At 40.2% G+C, this 17,346-nt stretch overlaps 2 protein-coding genes across 6 annotated transcripts in view; one reads left to right on the top strand and one right to left on the bottom strand.

The window, feature by feature from the left end:
- The window catches only part of LOC143027532 (uncharacterized), an 81,599-nt gene that overhangs the window by 38,601 nt on the left and 25,652 nt on the right, over positions 1–17,346 (top strand). The gene's annotated exons all lie outside the window — the stretch shown is intronic.
- LOC143027529 (baculoviral IAP repeat-containing protein 2-like) overlaps positions 758–17,346 on the bottom strand; it is a 26,769-nt gene continuing 10,180 nt past the window's right edge. The window contains exons 2-8 of one of the 4 annotated variants that reach the window (XR_012966609.1): positions 12,798–13,585; positions 12,556–12,603; positions 7,669–7,848; positions 6,808–6,953; positions 5,508–6,552; positions 2,700–3,675; positions 758–2,467 (exon numbers count right to left, since the gene is read on the bottom strand). Coding sequence is in view for 3 of the 4 variants with exons in the window: in XM_076188816.1 (XP_076044931.1) it covers positions 3,482–3,675; positions 5,508–6,552; positions 6,808–6,953; positions 7,669–7,848; positions 12,556–12,603; positions 12,798–13,443 (2,259 nt within the window). In the remaining variant the exon portion in view is untranslated. Of the gene's footprint in view, positions 3,676–5,507; positions 6,553–6,807; positions 6,954–7,668; positions 7,849–12,555; positions 12,604–12,797; positions 13,586–15,901; positions 15,980–17,346 lie in introns of all 4 variants that reach the window. The other 3 variants (XM_076188816.1, XM_076188815.1, XM_076188817.1) reach the window with 3 other exon arrangements.

Here is a 17,346-nt window from a genome sequence, read left to right as displayed (position 1 = left end):
GAGTGAGAAATGAGGAGGTGAGGAGGAGAACAGGGGTGAAAAAGGATTTGGGAGATAGGGTTGATGAAAGAATATTAGGATGGTTTGGACACATGGAAAGAATGAGTGAAGAAAGACTAGTAAAAGAGGTATGGAAGGCAGATGTGGAGGGAGTGAACATGAGGGGACGTCCTAGGATGAGGTGGATGGATGGGGTGAAGGGGGCTTTGGGGAAGAGGGGAATGTCTGTTGAGGAAGGAAGGGAGAGGACGGAAGACAGAGGTGAGTGAGTGTAGAATGGTTGAATTTGGCTCATGTTTTCACTGCTTGAGGAGGAATAGGCGGGGGGCGGGTAGTATGTGTGAGTAAATTTTGACGCAGCCCGAAGGGATTTTTCCCCGTCCTCGCCTTATATGCAGAGGGGGACGGAGAGGGGGGGTCGCCGATTAAATGAAGCGGCCTTGCTGTGGATGTGCTGTGTCTTGCGACACTGCTTCTGACCCAGGGCGGTGGGCAGGGTGCAGGGATGACCCGTCATCCAGGAGGTGCTCAGATGAGTGGGAGGGGTGTGGAGTGTATTTAGGGATGAAATGGGTGGGAGTGTTTATATGCCTTTCCCTTTTTGGCTACCTCCCTTGTAAGGGGGAAAAAGCCTTGGTATATGTATGTATGTATGTATAAATCCCTCTGTGAGGGGCACCATCCTAGCCTTCTGATAGTGGGGAGTTTGTGACTTAACCATATCACGATGTACTAGGAGAGGAAATAAAAAAAAGAGTTTGTAAACAATATTTTATTCATATCTCAAAACGTGTTTTTAGTTCAAAACACTGTATACGTCATTAAAAAAACACTTTCACGAGAACATAAATATATACAACTTACATGATAATAAAAAGTACAATTCAACTGCACTATCTGTAGATCACATGTACAAAAAGTTTTTTCCCCTCTTACAAGGGAGGTTGCCAAAGTCAAAAGGCATAAATCCACCCCCACCCATTTCATCCTCACATTCTCCACTCCCATCCACCACCACCCCCTCCCTGCATCTACCCCATTACCCTGGGTCTGAAGCAATGTAGTAAGATGCAGCACATCCACAGCAAGGCTGCTTCATTTAATTGGTGACCCCCCTTTCTATCCGCTCATGAAGAAAAAGAGGACAGGAAGAAGCCCGTTCAGGCCGCTTCAAAATATCATTCCCACACATTCCCCTTCTATGCATCGCAGCATCATCCGTACAAATCATTCTCCACTCACCCCTAGTTTCTCTTCTCCCTTCCTTCCCCAACAGACCTTCTCCTCTTTTCCAATGCCCCTTTTACCTCATCCTTGGTCACCCCCTCATGTTCACTCCCTCCACCTCTGCCTTCCACACTTCTATTACTAATCTTTCTTCATTTATGCTTTCCATGTGTTCAAACCATCCCAATAATCTTTCATCAACCCTATCTCCTATCTTTCTATGCATCTTAGTCCAGAAAACTTTGTGCACAAGGGCCATTGAAACTGGTACTTTACAGTAAACTGTAAGCTACTACTTCTTTAAACAAGCATTCTACATGATAAACGTGCAGTACATGAACTTGCTGCTACATAAAGGTAAACACTGGCTTCATACCAGTGTCAAGTAGAATACCTTTTCACCTGCATCCTTACTTGGATATTATATAATCAAAATCTAATTTGTGGCAACATGGTAAAGCCAAACTACTGAACAGTAACCTCTCTTCAGAAGTATCCCCTTAATTACTTCTATGCTGAAAAAACTAACCCCACAGTTAATCTTTAAAAAATATGAAGGGTCATTTTATCAAACCATCATAGCAAAGAAATCCCTTATTCTCCCAACTGATATGAGCATGAGTGGAATGTATATTCTCTTTTGTACATTAGCAGACCCCTTATTTAAGTAATAATCTAGTCAATTAAGACAGAATATACAGTATGAAAATGTGATGTTAAAAGCACTTCTGCCAAAACTTTAATGCTAACTTCCATGTCACAATTTGTGAACCCAGGAAAGGCAGACAGTCTTACTCAAACTACTAAAGGTTCATTTTGGGATCTTAAAAGCTTGCTAAATTAACAACAATAATTTATATGACTACAGATGACCAGTGGTTACTTGTAAATAATAAATCAGAGGTGAAATAACTGAGGTTTGTTCCAATCAATGCTGTCACGAACAATGCATATATGAAACCGACATCATTCCAGTCTAATGTACAAAAATCCTGGATGTCTCTATTTATACTTCAGTACAACATACTTCATAGAGGTATGTCATCTTTTAAAAACTAATTGTTATAACTTTTATCAGAATGTGATTCTTACCTGTTTCAGCTCTCAGTGAGTATCAGTGGAAGATGCAGGGCAATTCTGGGGAAAAGCTACTATCAATCCCCTTTCATTATTTCAAAATGGATCACATTGATGAAACAGTGGGCCAACATCTAAGAGGTTACACTTGCATTAATTAAACCTACAATACACAAAAAGAAGGCAACATTAGGTACTGGGTTAAGCAGTAATATTATACCCTGGTACACCAACACAGTCAGTGATCTACTCAGTGTTAGACCAGAAGTGCTAAAAAATAATTTATTTATTTATTTATTTTTACAATCAACTGAGCTAATATGGTCAGTTTTCCCTTGGATCCATGTGACCACAAGGTATGATAAATTATTGGTTAACCCAAAGTTATTACCTACATCATGACTAGAAGTCTTGATCTTTCACTGTGACCCAACATCAATGCCACTTTCCTCCCCACTTTTTCTTTTGGGGGAAATCTTGCCATTCCAGCAAAGTCTTTGGTTAGATTTCACATCTATTTCTGATGGCAGATACGTGGTTTTCTGGGTGTTGAAGTACAATCCAGTGTGATACAAATGTATCAGTGTATGTAAATTCACTGCATACTAGATCAAGTCTTTCTGCTGGCCTTCATAATATTTGCTTCGTCTTAACTGAAACCTTAACTCCACATACAGGAATACTGGGGATGTCAGAACCACTCCTGACTCATGAGGATGAAGCAAAAACATGCTTGAAGATGAGTGATTTGTGATTTCCTGAGGGTGAAACATGAGATGAAGGTAGTTATATGATACTCACATAGGCAATGCAAGCAAAATAACATGGAAAACCACCATGCAAATAATATAGTGATAAGCATCTAATGTAACTGCAGACATACAAATGTATGTGCTGAGAGGAGAGGTGTGAGAGGAAAGAGAAAGACTATTCTGCACGGCATACGGAATGAGTGGCACATGCCACCACAAACCGTATACCTCTGCTATTCACTGAACAACAGCAGAACAGCAGAATGAAGATGGGGAAATGAAAATGGGCACGCATGACAGAAGGAAGGGAATGAAATGCATGGAGTTTGTAAAGCCTTCACACAAATCTGAAGGAGTGGTTTCAATCCTCAGTTCTGGGGTTGCAAGCTTCACTTAATTATCAAGTTTAGTCATCACTAATTCATCTAGGACACAATGGGTTTAATCGTGTATTTGATGTCCTGACGACAGATGGGGCACGCAGTAAGAGCCACAGCACAGGATGCACAGACCACCATGTGTGCACATGGCAGAAACACAACATCCATCTCACAGTCCATGCAAACTTTGCACATCCTTGACTCCTTGAGTCGTTCCAGTTCTTCCACCAATTCTTTCGCTGCAAAAAAAAGAAAGAGATTAGGTAAATCCATTGAGTGTATATACAGTATATATACATACATATACCAAAGGCTTTTTGCCCCTTACACAGGGGGTAGCCAAAAAGAAAAAGGCATAGAAACCACTCCCACCCATTTCATTTCCCATATATTCCACTCCCCTCCACCCTCCTATCTTTGCACCTCCTGGATGACGGGTCATCCCTGCATCCTGTCCACTGCCCTGGCTCAGAAGCAGTGTCGCAAGACACAGCACATCCACAGCAAGGCCGCTTCATAAATTCGGCAACCCCCCTCTCCGTCCCCTCATGCAGAAAAGGAGATGGGGAAAAATCCCTTTGGGATGCGTCAATTTTTTTTCTTCCTCACCCCCCACCCACTCCCTCTCATACATCACAGCCTCATCTATACACAACCCTTCTCCATTCACCCCTATCTTCTGTCCTCTCCCGTCCTTCCTCTACAGACATTCCCCTCTTTTGTAAAGCCCCTTTCACCCCCATCCATCTCATCCTAGGACGCCCCCTCATATTCACTCCTTCCACCTCCACTTTCCACACTTCTTTTACTAATCTTTCTTCACTCATTCTTTCCATGTGTCCAAACCATCTTCATGCTCTTTCATCAACCCTATCTCCCAGCTCCCTTCCCACCCATTATGTATACATACATTATATATAAAATGCACTTACAACAATGGTAATTAAGTCAAAAGGCACATACCCACTCCCATTTCCTCCCTCTCATCTTAGCTCCTCATGGATGATGTGTCATTCCTGTGTTATGCCCACTGCCCTGGGCCAGAAACAATGTAACAAGACAGTACATCCACAGCAAGGCCACTTCACTTAATCAGTAACACTTCCAACCTCTCCATCCCCTCATGCAGAAAAAGAGAAGACGAGAAATCTCGTTGGGCCGTTTCAAAATATCATTCACACATAACCACCTCCTACCCCCCTCCCTTCCTTGCTCAATGTCCCATTAACCCCATCTATCCACCTCATCCTTGGTCATCCCTTCAAGTTCACTCCATCCACCTCTGCCTTCCACCTCATTTTACCAATCTTTCATCACTTATTCTTTCCATGTATCCAAACCATCCCATTACTCTTTCATCAGCTTTATCTGCCATATCCTTTTCAACCCCTGCTCTACTCCTCACCTCATTTCTCACTCTATCCAACCTTGCAACCCTTACCTCAATTCTCATATATTGCTAAAAAACCACAAGGAAATAAAAAGATAAATGATCTGAAAATTTTCATCCATACATCTTCTGGGTATGAAGCAACCGTTGTCACATTCTGACCTCACTTGGGGCTCTCGTTGGCTGGTTCAAATATCCCAAGAGACCCCAGGCCAACATACACTCGATGAGTGAAGTCAGTATGTGACCTCTCTTATTTACTTTCCCCTCCAGCCTGTCCTTCTGTGGTTTGCATATATCAACCATTTCTATGAACCTTTAAATAGAACAAAACTTTTGGACCCTTTGTATTTTTGTTTCTTAGCTCATTGCAGTGATTCTGAAAATTTAAACCCTGGGTATGACAAACTCAAATTGCTGAATTAGTGGCTGACAGCAATATCATCATGGTAGGCATAAGGAAGAGAGAGAGAGAGAGAGAGAGAGAGAGAGAGAGAGAGTGCAAGTGTGAGTGAGTGTGTGTAGGTGCGTGCTCACATGTGCAGAAAGAGAGAGGTGGTTAGAGGTAGCCAGCCAAGGGATGCATTCACCATTAACCATGCCACTCCCATCCACCATCTATTTGTCTCCCTTCTCCCTTTAAGATTCAAACAAGACTTAACTACAGATAAGGCTACTTACATGTCTGCCCCTTGACCTTGGCTTTGCAATCTGCAGCTACAGAGCTTGTGCTTGGTTGCTCCATCTCACAGTTGTCTTCACACTTCTTGACCGATTCCTCATCCAAAGATGGTGGTCCGGAGGTAGTCACCTTAGGTCTCAGCGCTTCTTCTGCCTCAACTATCACTTCATCAGCCATGTGAATGATCTGCTCCAGATCTCCAGTGGGAGCAAGAGAGCCCTGCGAACCTCGGACTTGTTCCTCGGGGTGTTCTGCTGTAGTCGTCATTTCCACATCTGCATCGGATGATGGGGTTGTACTCCTATCTTCCACAAACGTGTTCTCTTGTTGCATATTGACCACTTCTTCTGATTCTTCAGATTCCAAATGCTGGGGTTCCTGTTCAGAGGATGTAGACTCAGGGTTGGGTATGCTAGGAGGAGAGTCTGAACTTTCCAATGGAGTGTCACTAGGAGCAGGGTCTGATACTTCAGTGCTGCTGGATGCTTCCCTTTCCAATGGTGTGGTACTGATACCAGTGTCTGACACTTCTGTGCTGCTGGATGCTCCCTGTTCCTCTGTAGTAGTCTCCATAGGAGAATTATTTGTCGGGTCACTTGCCACCTCTTCCACAGAGGCTGAAGATACTCCAGAAGATGATCGAGTAGAGCTGGGAGGAATATCCTCACCTTGCGACTGAACTCGTTGTTGATGCAATACATTCATCTTAGAAGCTTGTTGTGCAACAGCTTCCTCCTGCAGCAGAGTCTGTCGTGTCTCTTCCTCCATGTACTGCAACACTGCCTCTATGCAGGGCTCAAGACTGAAGAAGGGAGTACCTGTTTGCTCAAGCTTCCTCCTGAGTGTGGCTTTCACAGTGGCAGGAGGGAATCCCATATTCATGGCAGCCTTTGTAATGTCCAGCTGCAGAAGGCGCTCCAGTTCTGCATCCGATATAACCCCAACAGTACTTTTAGAAGAGCTACCAGAAGCTGATGACGTACCTGCTTTACTAGGCTGTGATCTTATTACAGTTTTGTAGTAGGGTGGCTTTTCTCTTCGAACCTGCAAAACAAAGTAAATTTTTTTTTAATACCTCTACACTTGTACAAACAATGCTGGCTTCTGACTGTTCAATGAAAATACAATTCACCATCCTTGGGCTAGGAATCACATTTCTAAAGATTCTTTCCATTTCTCCAATTCTTCCTTTCATTGCTGAAAACTGAAGGAGTGTGAACTCAAACCTAAGTCTAGCAGAATGCAAGACCTGTACAATTACAATCCTACCACCTAAAAGTGTTAATATACGTGACTAACCTTATCTATGAAATCTTGTCCTTTCTTCAAAAGTACAAAATTACAATCTGGGTACCAACGCACATGTTCTTCCCAGGGTTTGTCATCATTTTCCCAGTTACGAAGACCACCGCCACAATGGAAACACCTCACATGATCACTGAGTCCTTTTAAAGTAGTACATGATATTAGAACAAAGTAAGGTCATTGCACATTGGTAAAATAATACCAATGACCCACTTTCGGAGAAGAATAGGCGAAAGTAAAAAGATCTCCATATATTTTTATCACTATCTGTGATCCTCTTCAGCAGAAGAGGATCACAGATAGTGATTGAAATATAGGGACCTTTTTACTTTCACCTATTCTTCTCCTTAAGTGGGTCATTAGTATTACATGATATTAGTTTCAGAAAGTTGACAAATTTATTCAGTGGAAATATGTAGACTGTATTAGTTTGTAATTACAGCTATGTTACAATTTTTTAACAAAACTATGTAGCTTAAATCATGCAGATATCATTCTGGCTAATGCCTGGCAATCTTGACCAAAACTGGAGTAAATTTTGGATCTAAATGAGGTCTCAAATGAACCATCATTATCTGATGTTGGCCCAAATAAAATTAGCAAAGATGAACACATTTAAGGGAATATCATACCAAAAAGTAGGTCAAAGTATTTTCACCACAAATGCTTTGACCTATGGGACATTGTAAGAAATGGCTTTCTACTCCGTGTTTTGAAAGTGTATATTTCAGTGAAGCCATATCCAAAACTTTACTATAATAATCAACAACTTGAAGCAATGACAATTTGATTATCAAAATCTAAAATTATTTAATCCATTTCCATAGCAATAACTAATATACAAAGAAAAATTACCACAATAGAAGAATCCTGCATCTGCAAGTTCCTCTGGTTTCTGTTGAACCCGTTCAGGCCATTTGAAAAATGATGATACTCTACTTTCTTTCGTAAGGAAATCTTTTCGTTTGGGACCGCTGTGTTGTGGGAGACCCATCTCATCAAAGTTACAAGTTCCTTCCTTAGATTGGGGTGTTTCTGCAAAGATGATATTATCAAATGAAAAACTGCATAGATGATGTTCACAAAATCAACAAGAAATTTAATTATTTAAAATCTAACATCAATATACTATGACCATACCACAGTGTGTAATATTTAAACATATATTGTTGTGCTGTAACAAATTAAAAGTATCAACACCAAAATGTGCAGACATGTGATGTGCAAACAAATGAATATATATATATATATATATATATATATATATATATGCACAAATAAAAAATAACAGATTCTAAATCATTTCCATACACAAATGTGCAGCTACTCACTTCTATACTTGAAAAAGACTACACATGAAAGATGTGATCATCAAGCAGAGAACGAGGAGGAAGTGGAGGTAGAACAGGAGGAAATGATGTGCCCTAAAACTCCCAAGTAGAAAACAGTGTGAACATTGATCCATTTACCCTCAACAGTCATGAACATACAAGGTACATACATATAGACATATATCAAGGCTTTTTTCCCCTTACAAGGGAGGTAGCCAAAAAGGAAAAGGCATAAAATCATTCCCACCTATTCCATCCCTGAATACACTCCACACCCCTCCACCCTCCCTCTCATCTTAGCACCTCCTGGATGACGGGTCATCCCTGCACCTTGTCCACTGCCCTGGGTCAGAAGCAGTGTCGCAAGACACAACACATCCACAGCAAGGCCGCTTCATTAAATCGGCACCCCCCCATGCATACAAGGTAATGGAGGTAAAAGTTTGTGGTGGTGCTATGAGGCAAACATTAGAGAGAATAATCTCCCCACTTCCCCATGAGGTCGAGCCTAATATTTCTTTACCAACTCTGATGACTATTTTCTCCATTTTTCTATAAAAAAGGATGGGTTGACATCTGGCAAATGCTTTTAATCATGTTAGCCAATGACATTGAAACAAATGCTCTTAATCATGTTAGCCAATGACATTAAAACAAATCTACACTAAGACACAGAAGAACCTATGGAAGGCCTGAGACTTGTTACTGGTTATTGTGCTACTGAGGGTTCTTAGTTTTGGAAATGAAGGCGGCAAATATTACCATTAGGGTGACTGATTCTATGTACACATGTTCAAACTAAAAAGCACATGTGCTTCTCATTACAATAAATATATCGGCTAACAAGTCATGTAATTTGGCACTAGTTTCATCGGAACATAGCTGACATGATATTAACATGAATTGGATCCATCATCATGGGATTCCAAATATACTGGTGCCAAGGTAATGGTGTACCAATTCTAGAAATTGTGCACAAGGTCCCTAAATCTACGAGAGATAAAAATGGAAGGGTTATATTGGTGTTTTTACATTTAACAAAAATACGAGTTGGCTATACCATATCAATATTTTCTGTTATAAAAATGGCTGATGGCAATGAAAATAGCAATATTTTCACTATGGATGATTTAGATTGTAAATACAGAGCAGTCATTACGACATTGATGGTGTTCTGGTGGCAGTCACTGATCCACCAACACACAGATCTCTGATCTCTCTGACCGAGATCAAAGAGGCTGTGAATATGTTGAAGGGTGGAAAGGCAGCTGACATCTGCAACATCAGTGTCGAGTTGCAGCAAGCTGGAGGTGAGGCCAGTACTGGCTGCTGTCTGCCAGTCCAGTACCATTCCCTGACTGGAGAATGGGTCTAGTGTCTCACAGGAGGTCTTTGTTGCAGCCCTTGAAATCACTGCACATGGAGGTCAAACAGCTTGGACTCCAGGTCTCCTGAACCAAGACCAAGGTCAAGGCATTTGGGGGCTTACTGGTTGACACTTCAGTTTGCCCATGCACGTGGCCAGGACTCACGAGGTCTTGGAAACCTTCACATATCTTGTTCTGGTCATTGTGAGGATATTTAATATGTATACCCTTCCAGATTACTAGAATCTTTGTACACAAATGGTTACAGAGAAAAGCTCTTCTACAACCAAATGTATTAATAAATGTGCACCAATACACCCATACCTGCCCATCAGCACTGGATATACGAACATCCAAATCACTTAAAACCAAGTGAGATTGAAATTAAATAAAGCAATTGAGATGGGATAATCTAAATTACAAGACTACTTCAATGATAACCCATTACGATTGTCTTAATACATAATATAAACTTTTTTATAATCTATCAGCACTTTCTAGCAAAACAAGGTAGCTATTTACATGAGAGAAATCTTCAGAACTTTCATTCCCATCTAGCCTCTTCCCATCCTAACCATGAGAAATTGAAAATTACACCAAAAATAAAATTCAAGTCGGTAAATACATATATACAAAAGTTGTTACAGTAACTATTCAATATATGTGACGGCATTTGTACAACAGTTAATGGCGTAGAAAAAAGTACCTTTATCAATATATTAACCCTCTTGCACATTATGAGGTTTTCTGCACTAAAGGTTACTGTTGATAGACCATTCAATGCAATCAAATAAAATTCTTAACAGGGCTGTTATAGCAGCAATTAATTACATTATAAAAATTAACTGGTAAATGGCCAAGCAAAACAGAAATAAGATGTCGGAAAAATGCAGTACTCTCGAAGACCTTTTTTTTTTTTTTTAAATAATGACAAAACCTGCAATTCTACTTCTTATAGGTACCACAAATAAGATAAGGACTAACAGCATTAAGGGGGATGAAAATACTGTTATTCTGTTTCTTATACTAAATAAAAAAAAAAAATTCTCCGGTTTGCGAGTTTTTCTCGAGACCCAGCAAAACGGTCGCACCGGACCCTGAGTAGGTGTAAGGGTTTATTCAGTTCGTTTCACATTTTCAACTGGAACTGATCTGATTCACGTTGTTCATTTATTAATATTATGAGTTTTTTTCGGAAATTGTTATCGCACAAGCACAGTGACGAAACTTTTGAAAAACTCGAGTTGTTTGACGGAGAAATTTCGCGAGGGAGTATGTGTGAGTTCGAAAAACATTACTTTGCGGGTTATAAGAATCTTACAAAACATGGGGGAAAATCGGATCATGGGGATTACCAAAGGTATTATTTGGAATAAGAAGAACTCGAAGAAGAATTCGAAGAAGAACTCGAAGAAGAAGAACTTGAAGAACTCGAAGAAGAGCTCGAAAAAGAAGAACTCGAAGAAGAAGAACTCGAAGAAGAAGAACTTGAAGAAGAACTCGAAGAAGAAGAAGGACTCAAAGAAGAACAACTCGAAAAACTCGAAGAAGAATTCGAAGAAGAACTCGAAGAAGAAAAAGAAGAACTCGAAGAAGAAGAACTCAAAGAAGAAGAACTCGAAAAAGAAGAAGAAGAATAGCGAGCAGCGCCGCAGGCCAAGCCCCCCGGCGCAGCCGGGAGCTTGTATTTCCTATTTTTTTTCCCAAATGTTTTAACAGCTAAAATTCACTTTTCTATTCCACAGCAATACCTTTATGAGGCTGGCATTATATAAGACATGCAAACCATTGAGCAGAAGAAAACTATACTGGAGAAAATGAGCTGGTAAAAATTCGAGTGTTCATGAACATGATGTTTATTTCTATTGGAAATAATTTGTTTTTAATATTCACACCCCACCCCACCCCAGTCTGGGGAAAACCATGTAGGAAAATTAGGGTCTACAGTAGAGAGAGAGAGAGAGAGAGAGAGTGAGAGAGAGATAGAGAGAGAGAGAGAGAGAGAGAGAGAGAGAGAGAGAGAGAGAGAGAGAGAGAGAGAGAAAAAAATCATCCAAATAAAAAAAATACCTAAACCATCCCAACATTCTTTGAGGTGTGTGCCTAGTCAGTGGGGGGGCTTTGTTCATGAACCTCCCCAGGGCCCCTACATGGGGGGGGGGAATGCCCCGGGGCACCACTTTGGGTGAAAAGAAGGTAAAGCAAATTCCCCCTAATGTACTTTTAATGCATAATCTATTTATCATGAGTTGTGTGTGTATAAACATTGTTTTCTGGATGAATGTTACATGTGAATCGTGCTAGTGACCATCAGATGTGGAAGATGGAGGTAGAAGTGGTGTGTGTGTGTGTGGGGGGGGCAGCACTTGGCCATGTTGGGGCCCTGAACCTTCCCCCACAGAATGTAGATCACCTAGTTTGTGGGTTTTCCCCCCAACCTCCCAGTGGAGTTTGCATTACCTAGTTAGAGGGTTCTACTCCCCCCCCCCCCTAAGATGTAGTAATCTATTCTAGCCAGTGGTGAGTGGGGGCTACCCCAAGCATTTCATCTACAAGTAATCTGCAATGATTATCCATAGAAATATATATTGTTGAATTAATATAAATGAGAGGGGGGGAGGGGGCACTGATTAAGTGAAAAAACCTTGCTGTGAATGTACTGTGTCTTGCTACATTGCTTCTAACCCAGGGCAGTGGGCGAGATACAGGGATGACCAGTCATCCATGAGGAGATAAGATGAGAGGGAGTGGGATGGGATAGGAGACTTGGCTACCTCCCTTATAAGGGGAAAAAGCTCTTGGTATAAATATATATAGGGAGAAATATCATACAGAGCATATGGACACTTTCGAATTTTATAGTTTCCCTTCAACTTTCAGGGATGTGAGCAGTGAAAATATACTTGTGCCTAAACTTCTTTGATGTGCAAGAGTGTTAAAACAGCGACAGTAGAGGCTTTTTTTTAAATGCCTTTGGGCTTTGTCACACATGTATTCTACACATTCAGACATGAAAAACTAGTATTAATGCATCTTCCACTCACTGAGGCAAAAGGAGAGGCAGTGATCATTTCCACATCCATCAGACCCCTCTGTAAAGATACTTTCTGTAGCCATTGTGTACTTGTAGTCATAGTTTATGTATCTGTTTCAAATATATTACACAGTACATCTCTTCCATGGTTCCAAGCCTTAACATAATATAAATAAATGTATACCTACCACTTTGAATCCTCCCTTAAAACCAGATTATTACCAACTGGAAAATTTATTGGTTTATACTTACTGCATTCTGGATAAGACCCTGGCATGTGTCGACCAGTGCCACAGACATCATAACTTGTAGAGGGCTGCTGAGCAGGAGTTTTGGATTGGGGAATACGTGCAAGTATTTCACTTTCTTCCAGGGGCACATTTCCAACAGGATGTCCCTTCACAAAAGGGCATTGTGGGAAGTGGCGCTTGTGTTCCCCTCTTGCAGTATCACCTGGGTCCCAAGACCCTACAATGCCACGGCAAAAGACGCAAGCAACATGATCTTCTGTGCGAAGGTAGTAGAAACCATCTTTTGCTAAATCTGCTGGACTAAGCCATTCCACAGGCCAGTCAATGAAGGTGGCTAAACGCTCTTTCTCATAACGCAAACTATCATAAGAGTTGAACTTCTTGGAGGGACTAGAAACAGGAAGAGATTTGGCAAATGAACAATTTGGCTTTTTGCTCCTGTGAAGAAGGTACAAGTCTACTGCAGGATTCAGATTGTATGCATCGATTTCAAGTCCACACTCAAAACATCGCACTTCACCATCCTTTCGTGTGTAGTAGAAACCTGCACTAGCAAGAATGTCCTTTGACTGAAAATTTTCTCCGTATGTGCTCAGCCTGTATACTTTCTCAGACAACTTTTTGACATCATGAGTCACATCACCCATTTTTACAAATTAATGTAATTTCAGACTCTAAAGAGCAAACTAGTATTTTCTATGTAAAAAAATCCTCTCAAATTCACAGATGTACTGCTACAATGTCATGGTTCCAACAGTCACCTCGACCAAACGACGCACATCTTGATTTCTGAAAAGGAGAAAAGTTGACGTTAGTAGATATAGTTCCTTTCTCCCTAGATAGCACCAACATCATCACCCTTTCCATTATCCCCACAAAAAGGTAGTTATAGTTCTTATATCACCCCTTTCTAATATATGAGATATTTTACATATCTATGATGGGTATGAAAAGTGTAGGGTCAACTTGGCCCATCTACTCAGCGAAGCTGCCCCACCATGATTAGGTTAGGTTAGGTTTGAGTAGACAAATTTGTCATACTTTAATTTCTTCGATATCCATATCTATCAAAAGAAAGATAGCTTCTCAAGCAGCTGATGGGCCAAGTTGGCGATGGGCCGAGCTGGCTGGTAAGCATATGAAGTACTCGTAAAAATAAATTTTGTAAAAATGCAGGGGATGGTACCAAAGGGAAACACCACCCCAGGTTTGGTAGGAAGGACCTGCAAAAGAAGGCCCATAAACAGCTGCTCCCTTCAACTGAAGACTATCCAGGCTGAAAGGTTTCCCTGTGCTGGCCTGACTCTTCAAATGTCTCCCAATAGATACAAAAGACCTAACAGGAGCATGGAGGCTAGACAAATCCCTGGACAACATTCCAGATGAGCCTCCGATCCTGCATAGCCCAAGCTCACGAGGAGCAGCAACAAACTTTATTGCAGACCAGTTCCAATATGAGGCTCGGGCAGAGATGTGGGAGTGGCGTGTCCCTAGACTGGCCATTGTGTTAACACCAAAAACTACCTAAAAGTACTATATCAGCACTGTATACAAGTCAAACTGAAGAAGGTCAGTTATTCAGTCAATGGACCAATAAATTCATCAACCAATCCTTTGTCCCAAGACCTTCTTGGAGACTTGTAGCTCTCAGGTAATTACCAATGGACATTGAACTGGCTCACAAGTCCCCGAGTTAAACATTTTGTGGTCTGGGATGGGCAAGTACAGCAATGAAGGATAGGGCATTATATCAGCTAAAATGAAATCAGCAGTAGCATGCCACTAAAATATCTACAACCTTCCATCTGCACCTGGCAACAAATAACACACACACAGCAATGAAATATACACTCCAAGACCACAATAGGACTGACCTATAAGTAAAACAAATGTCGATGGTTTGGACACATGGGAAGAATGAATGAAAGACTACTGAAAAGTCTGGAAAGTATACATGGATGGAGTCAGTTTGATATGAAGAGTGAAAATGAGACTGAAGGGTAGGGCACCAGGTGAACAGGGCTTGGAATCACGTAAAAGAAGGATTATAAAGGAAGGAAATGATTGCAAAATATACGAGTAAATTAATGTAAGGGTGTGGCCTAAATAGTGGTTATACACTGAGTTAAACGCAGATTTTTTTTTTTTTTTACCAATTAAGGAGTGACTTCCTTCAAATTGATGAAATGATCTGAAAGTGATGTCAGCAAAAAAAATAAATAAATAAAAAACAAGTAAATAATAAAATAAACGAGATAGTATAAACAAACAAACTATAATAATAATTAAAACTGATTTCCCTGAAAGACCTCGGAACTTTCCTCTTACCTGACCTCACTGACAACTACGAGCGTCCCAGCATTCTCTCACTTTCTGGCGGATCCCCCGACCTTCCCATCTCTCCACCCTAGGTGCAGATGCCCTATATTTATTTATAACATTGAATTACGTTGAGAGGTGTTATTATCTAAAAAATTCCATGGTCCTTCCGAGCACACTGGTACGAAATGCAGCGCTCGTAAAATAATACTAAGAGCAATTTACGTAAGCATCCGAGAATGAACTCCGTAGACTAGGTTCCCTGGACTGGGGCTGAGAACCAGGCAGGTTTGTGAAAGATGTTTGCTTCTAGAGGACCAAACTACGATAACTTTATACCTTTCTACGAAATACATCTAACGAATAAACAGCAATACAACAACATGGGCACATAATATTACAAAAATGGGTATACATGCTTTGAAAAATATTACAACGAGACAAGTATGTCACTTTGACTTTCCCACCATGGTAAATAAAAAAAAATAATTTGCTACACTTAAACAATAGCTAAAATTTGAATCTATCTAAATAAATTTCAATAACCAGATACAACTAATCCATACTTTGGGAGATAATACATATCTGATATCAATTACAAGGTTTAAAAATTATACTGTATCAAATGACTTGGTGCGTCCTGGCATGTTAGTCTGCCAACAAATTTCACTAAAATAAGTATTTGTGTAAATACTGAAAACTTGAAAAATGTGCTTTTAATCAAATTGATCGAAGTTCCTATTCATGTTCTGTTTTACAACTGCGTTACGAGCACAGGATACTCACATATTGATTTGAAGCGCCCTTCCGCGAATGTAACCTCTGCTCGCACGATGATTGTTCACCATGGCCTCCTCCTACGTGCTTTGTCAACAAGAACGCACAGGGAAATTTATTTACCTCGGTATTATATAAATATACTTAGCCTTTTATTTAGAATTTCAATGTATATTATTTTATGCAATATATTCTATAAAAATGGATCAGATTATTCTGGCCGATGGTGATCCAGAAAAGAAATGATTTTTAACCTCTGTAAATATCTGAACGCCTCTCAAGGGCAAATACTATCGCCTGTTATATACATATATGTTAGATGCTACGTTTGCGTTATAATTTTTTATTTCTGTATATTAGTATTCGGATGAATATATATTTCCAGTATTTACTCTCTGTTTACTTAATTTATTAAATATTAGCAGGTTTTAAAGCTCCACCTTACCGAAAAACTGTATCCGAATGTATTACATTGACTTAGTTAATCATTATCCAAACAGATTTCACTCATACCATCTACACTATAGGAGTATTATGTAAGAATTATAGTTGTTATAATAGAAGCATAACGATTTTTATACAAATACTGCAAAAACCAAACGGAAATCAATATAACCACAAGCTTCACAATCAATGCGAAACGGACAAGTAGTGTAGTTTGCAGTGTGTACTATAGGTTTGTTGTTGTTGATTTGTAGTACACGCATATGAGGGCATAAATGTGAAATAGACTATATGCGAACAATGTGCCATAACATTTATTCTATACCATGTTAATTATTATTTTTTGTTTACTTACCAAGGTTATATTCAAGAAAGATAATGTATCTAAAATATGAATGAATGTAAGTTGTCGCTTGACTGAGATGCCTATTTATACCAGATAACTTAATTCGACGTATTCATTTGTATTGTTTGTGGGCTTGTGTACGTGAAATTAATTATTTACCACCCCCACCCTCATTGTTACCCTCAAACAATCGTTAATAACACAAAAATCCTCCAAATAATAATTTTCACAGGATTGACGTGATTATATCTTAGTTGATGCTTATTTTTTCATCCTTCAACAGATTACAAGTACTGAATACACTTTGGATGTTAGAAAAAAGGCTCTTCCCTGAAAACATACACACATGCACACAAGCACACATACACATGAGCTCTGAGCTTTCTTCCGGGAGGGAAATAGCTGTCGATCATGAGTCCAACACGTGATCCAAGACCATGGTGAATCACACACACACGAACTCTGAGCTTCCGGGAGGGAATAGCTGTCGATCACGAGTCTAACACGTGATCCAAGACCATGGTGAATCACAGACACACACGAGCTCTCTTCCCAGAGGGAAATAGCTGTCGATCACGAATCCAACACGTGATCCAAGACAATGGTGAATCACACACGCACATGAGCTCGAGTTCTCTTCCGGGAGGGAAATAGCTGTCGATCA

The sequence above is a fragment of the Oratosquilla oratoria genome, chromosome 8 (assembly GCF_046742065.1).
Source record: "Oratosquilla oratoria isolate Oo_2021 chromosome 8, ASM4674206v1, whole genome shotgun sequence".
Lineage (NCBI taxonomy): Eukaryota > Metazoa > Arthropoda > Malacostraca > Stomatopoda > Squillidae > Oratosquilla > Oratosquilla oratoria.
This window is presented reverse-complemented; position numbering and strand designations above follow the sequence as displayed.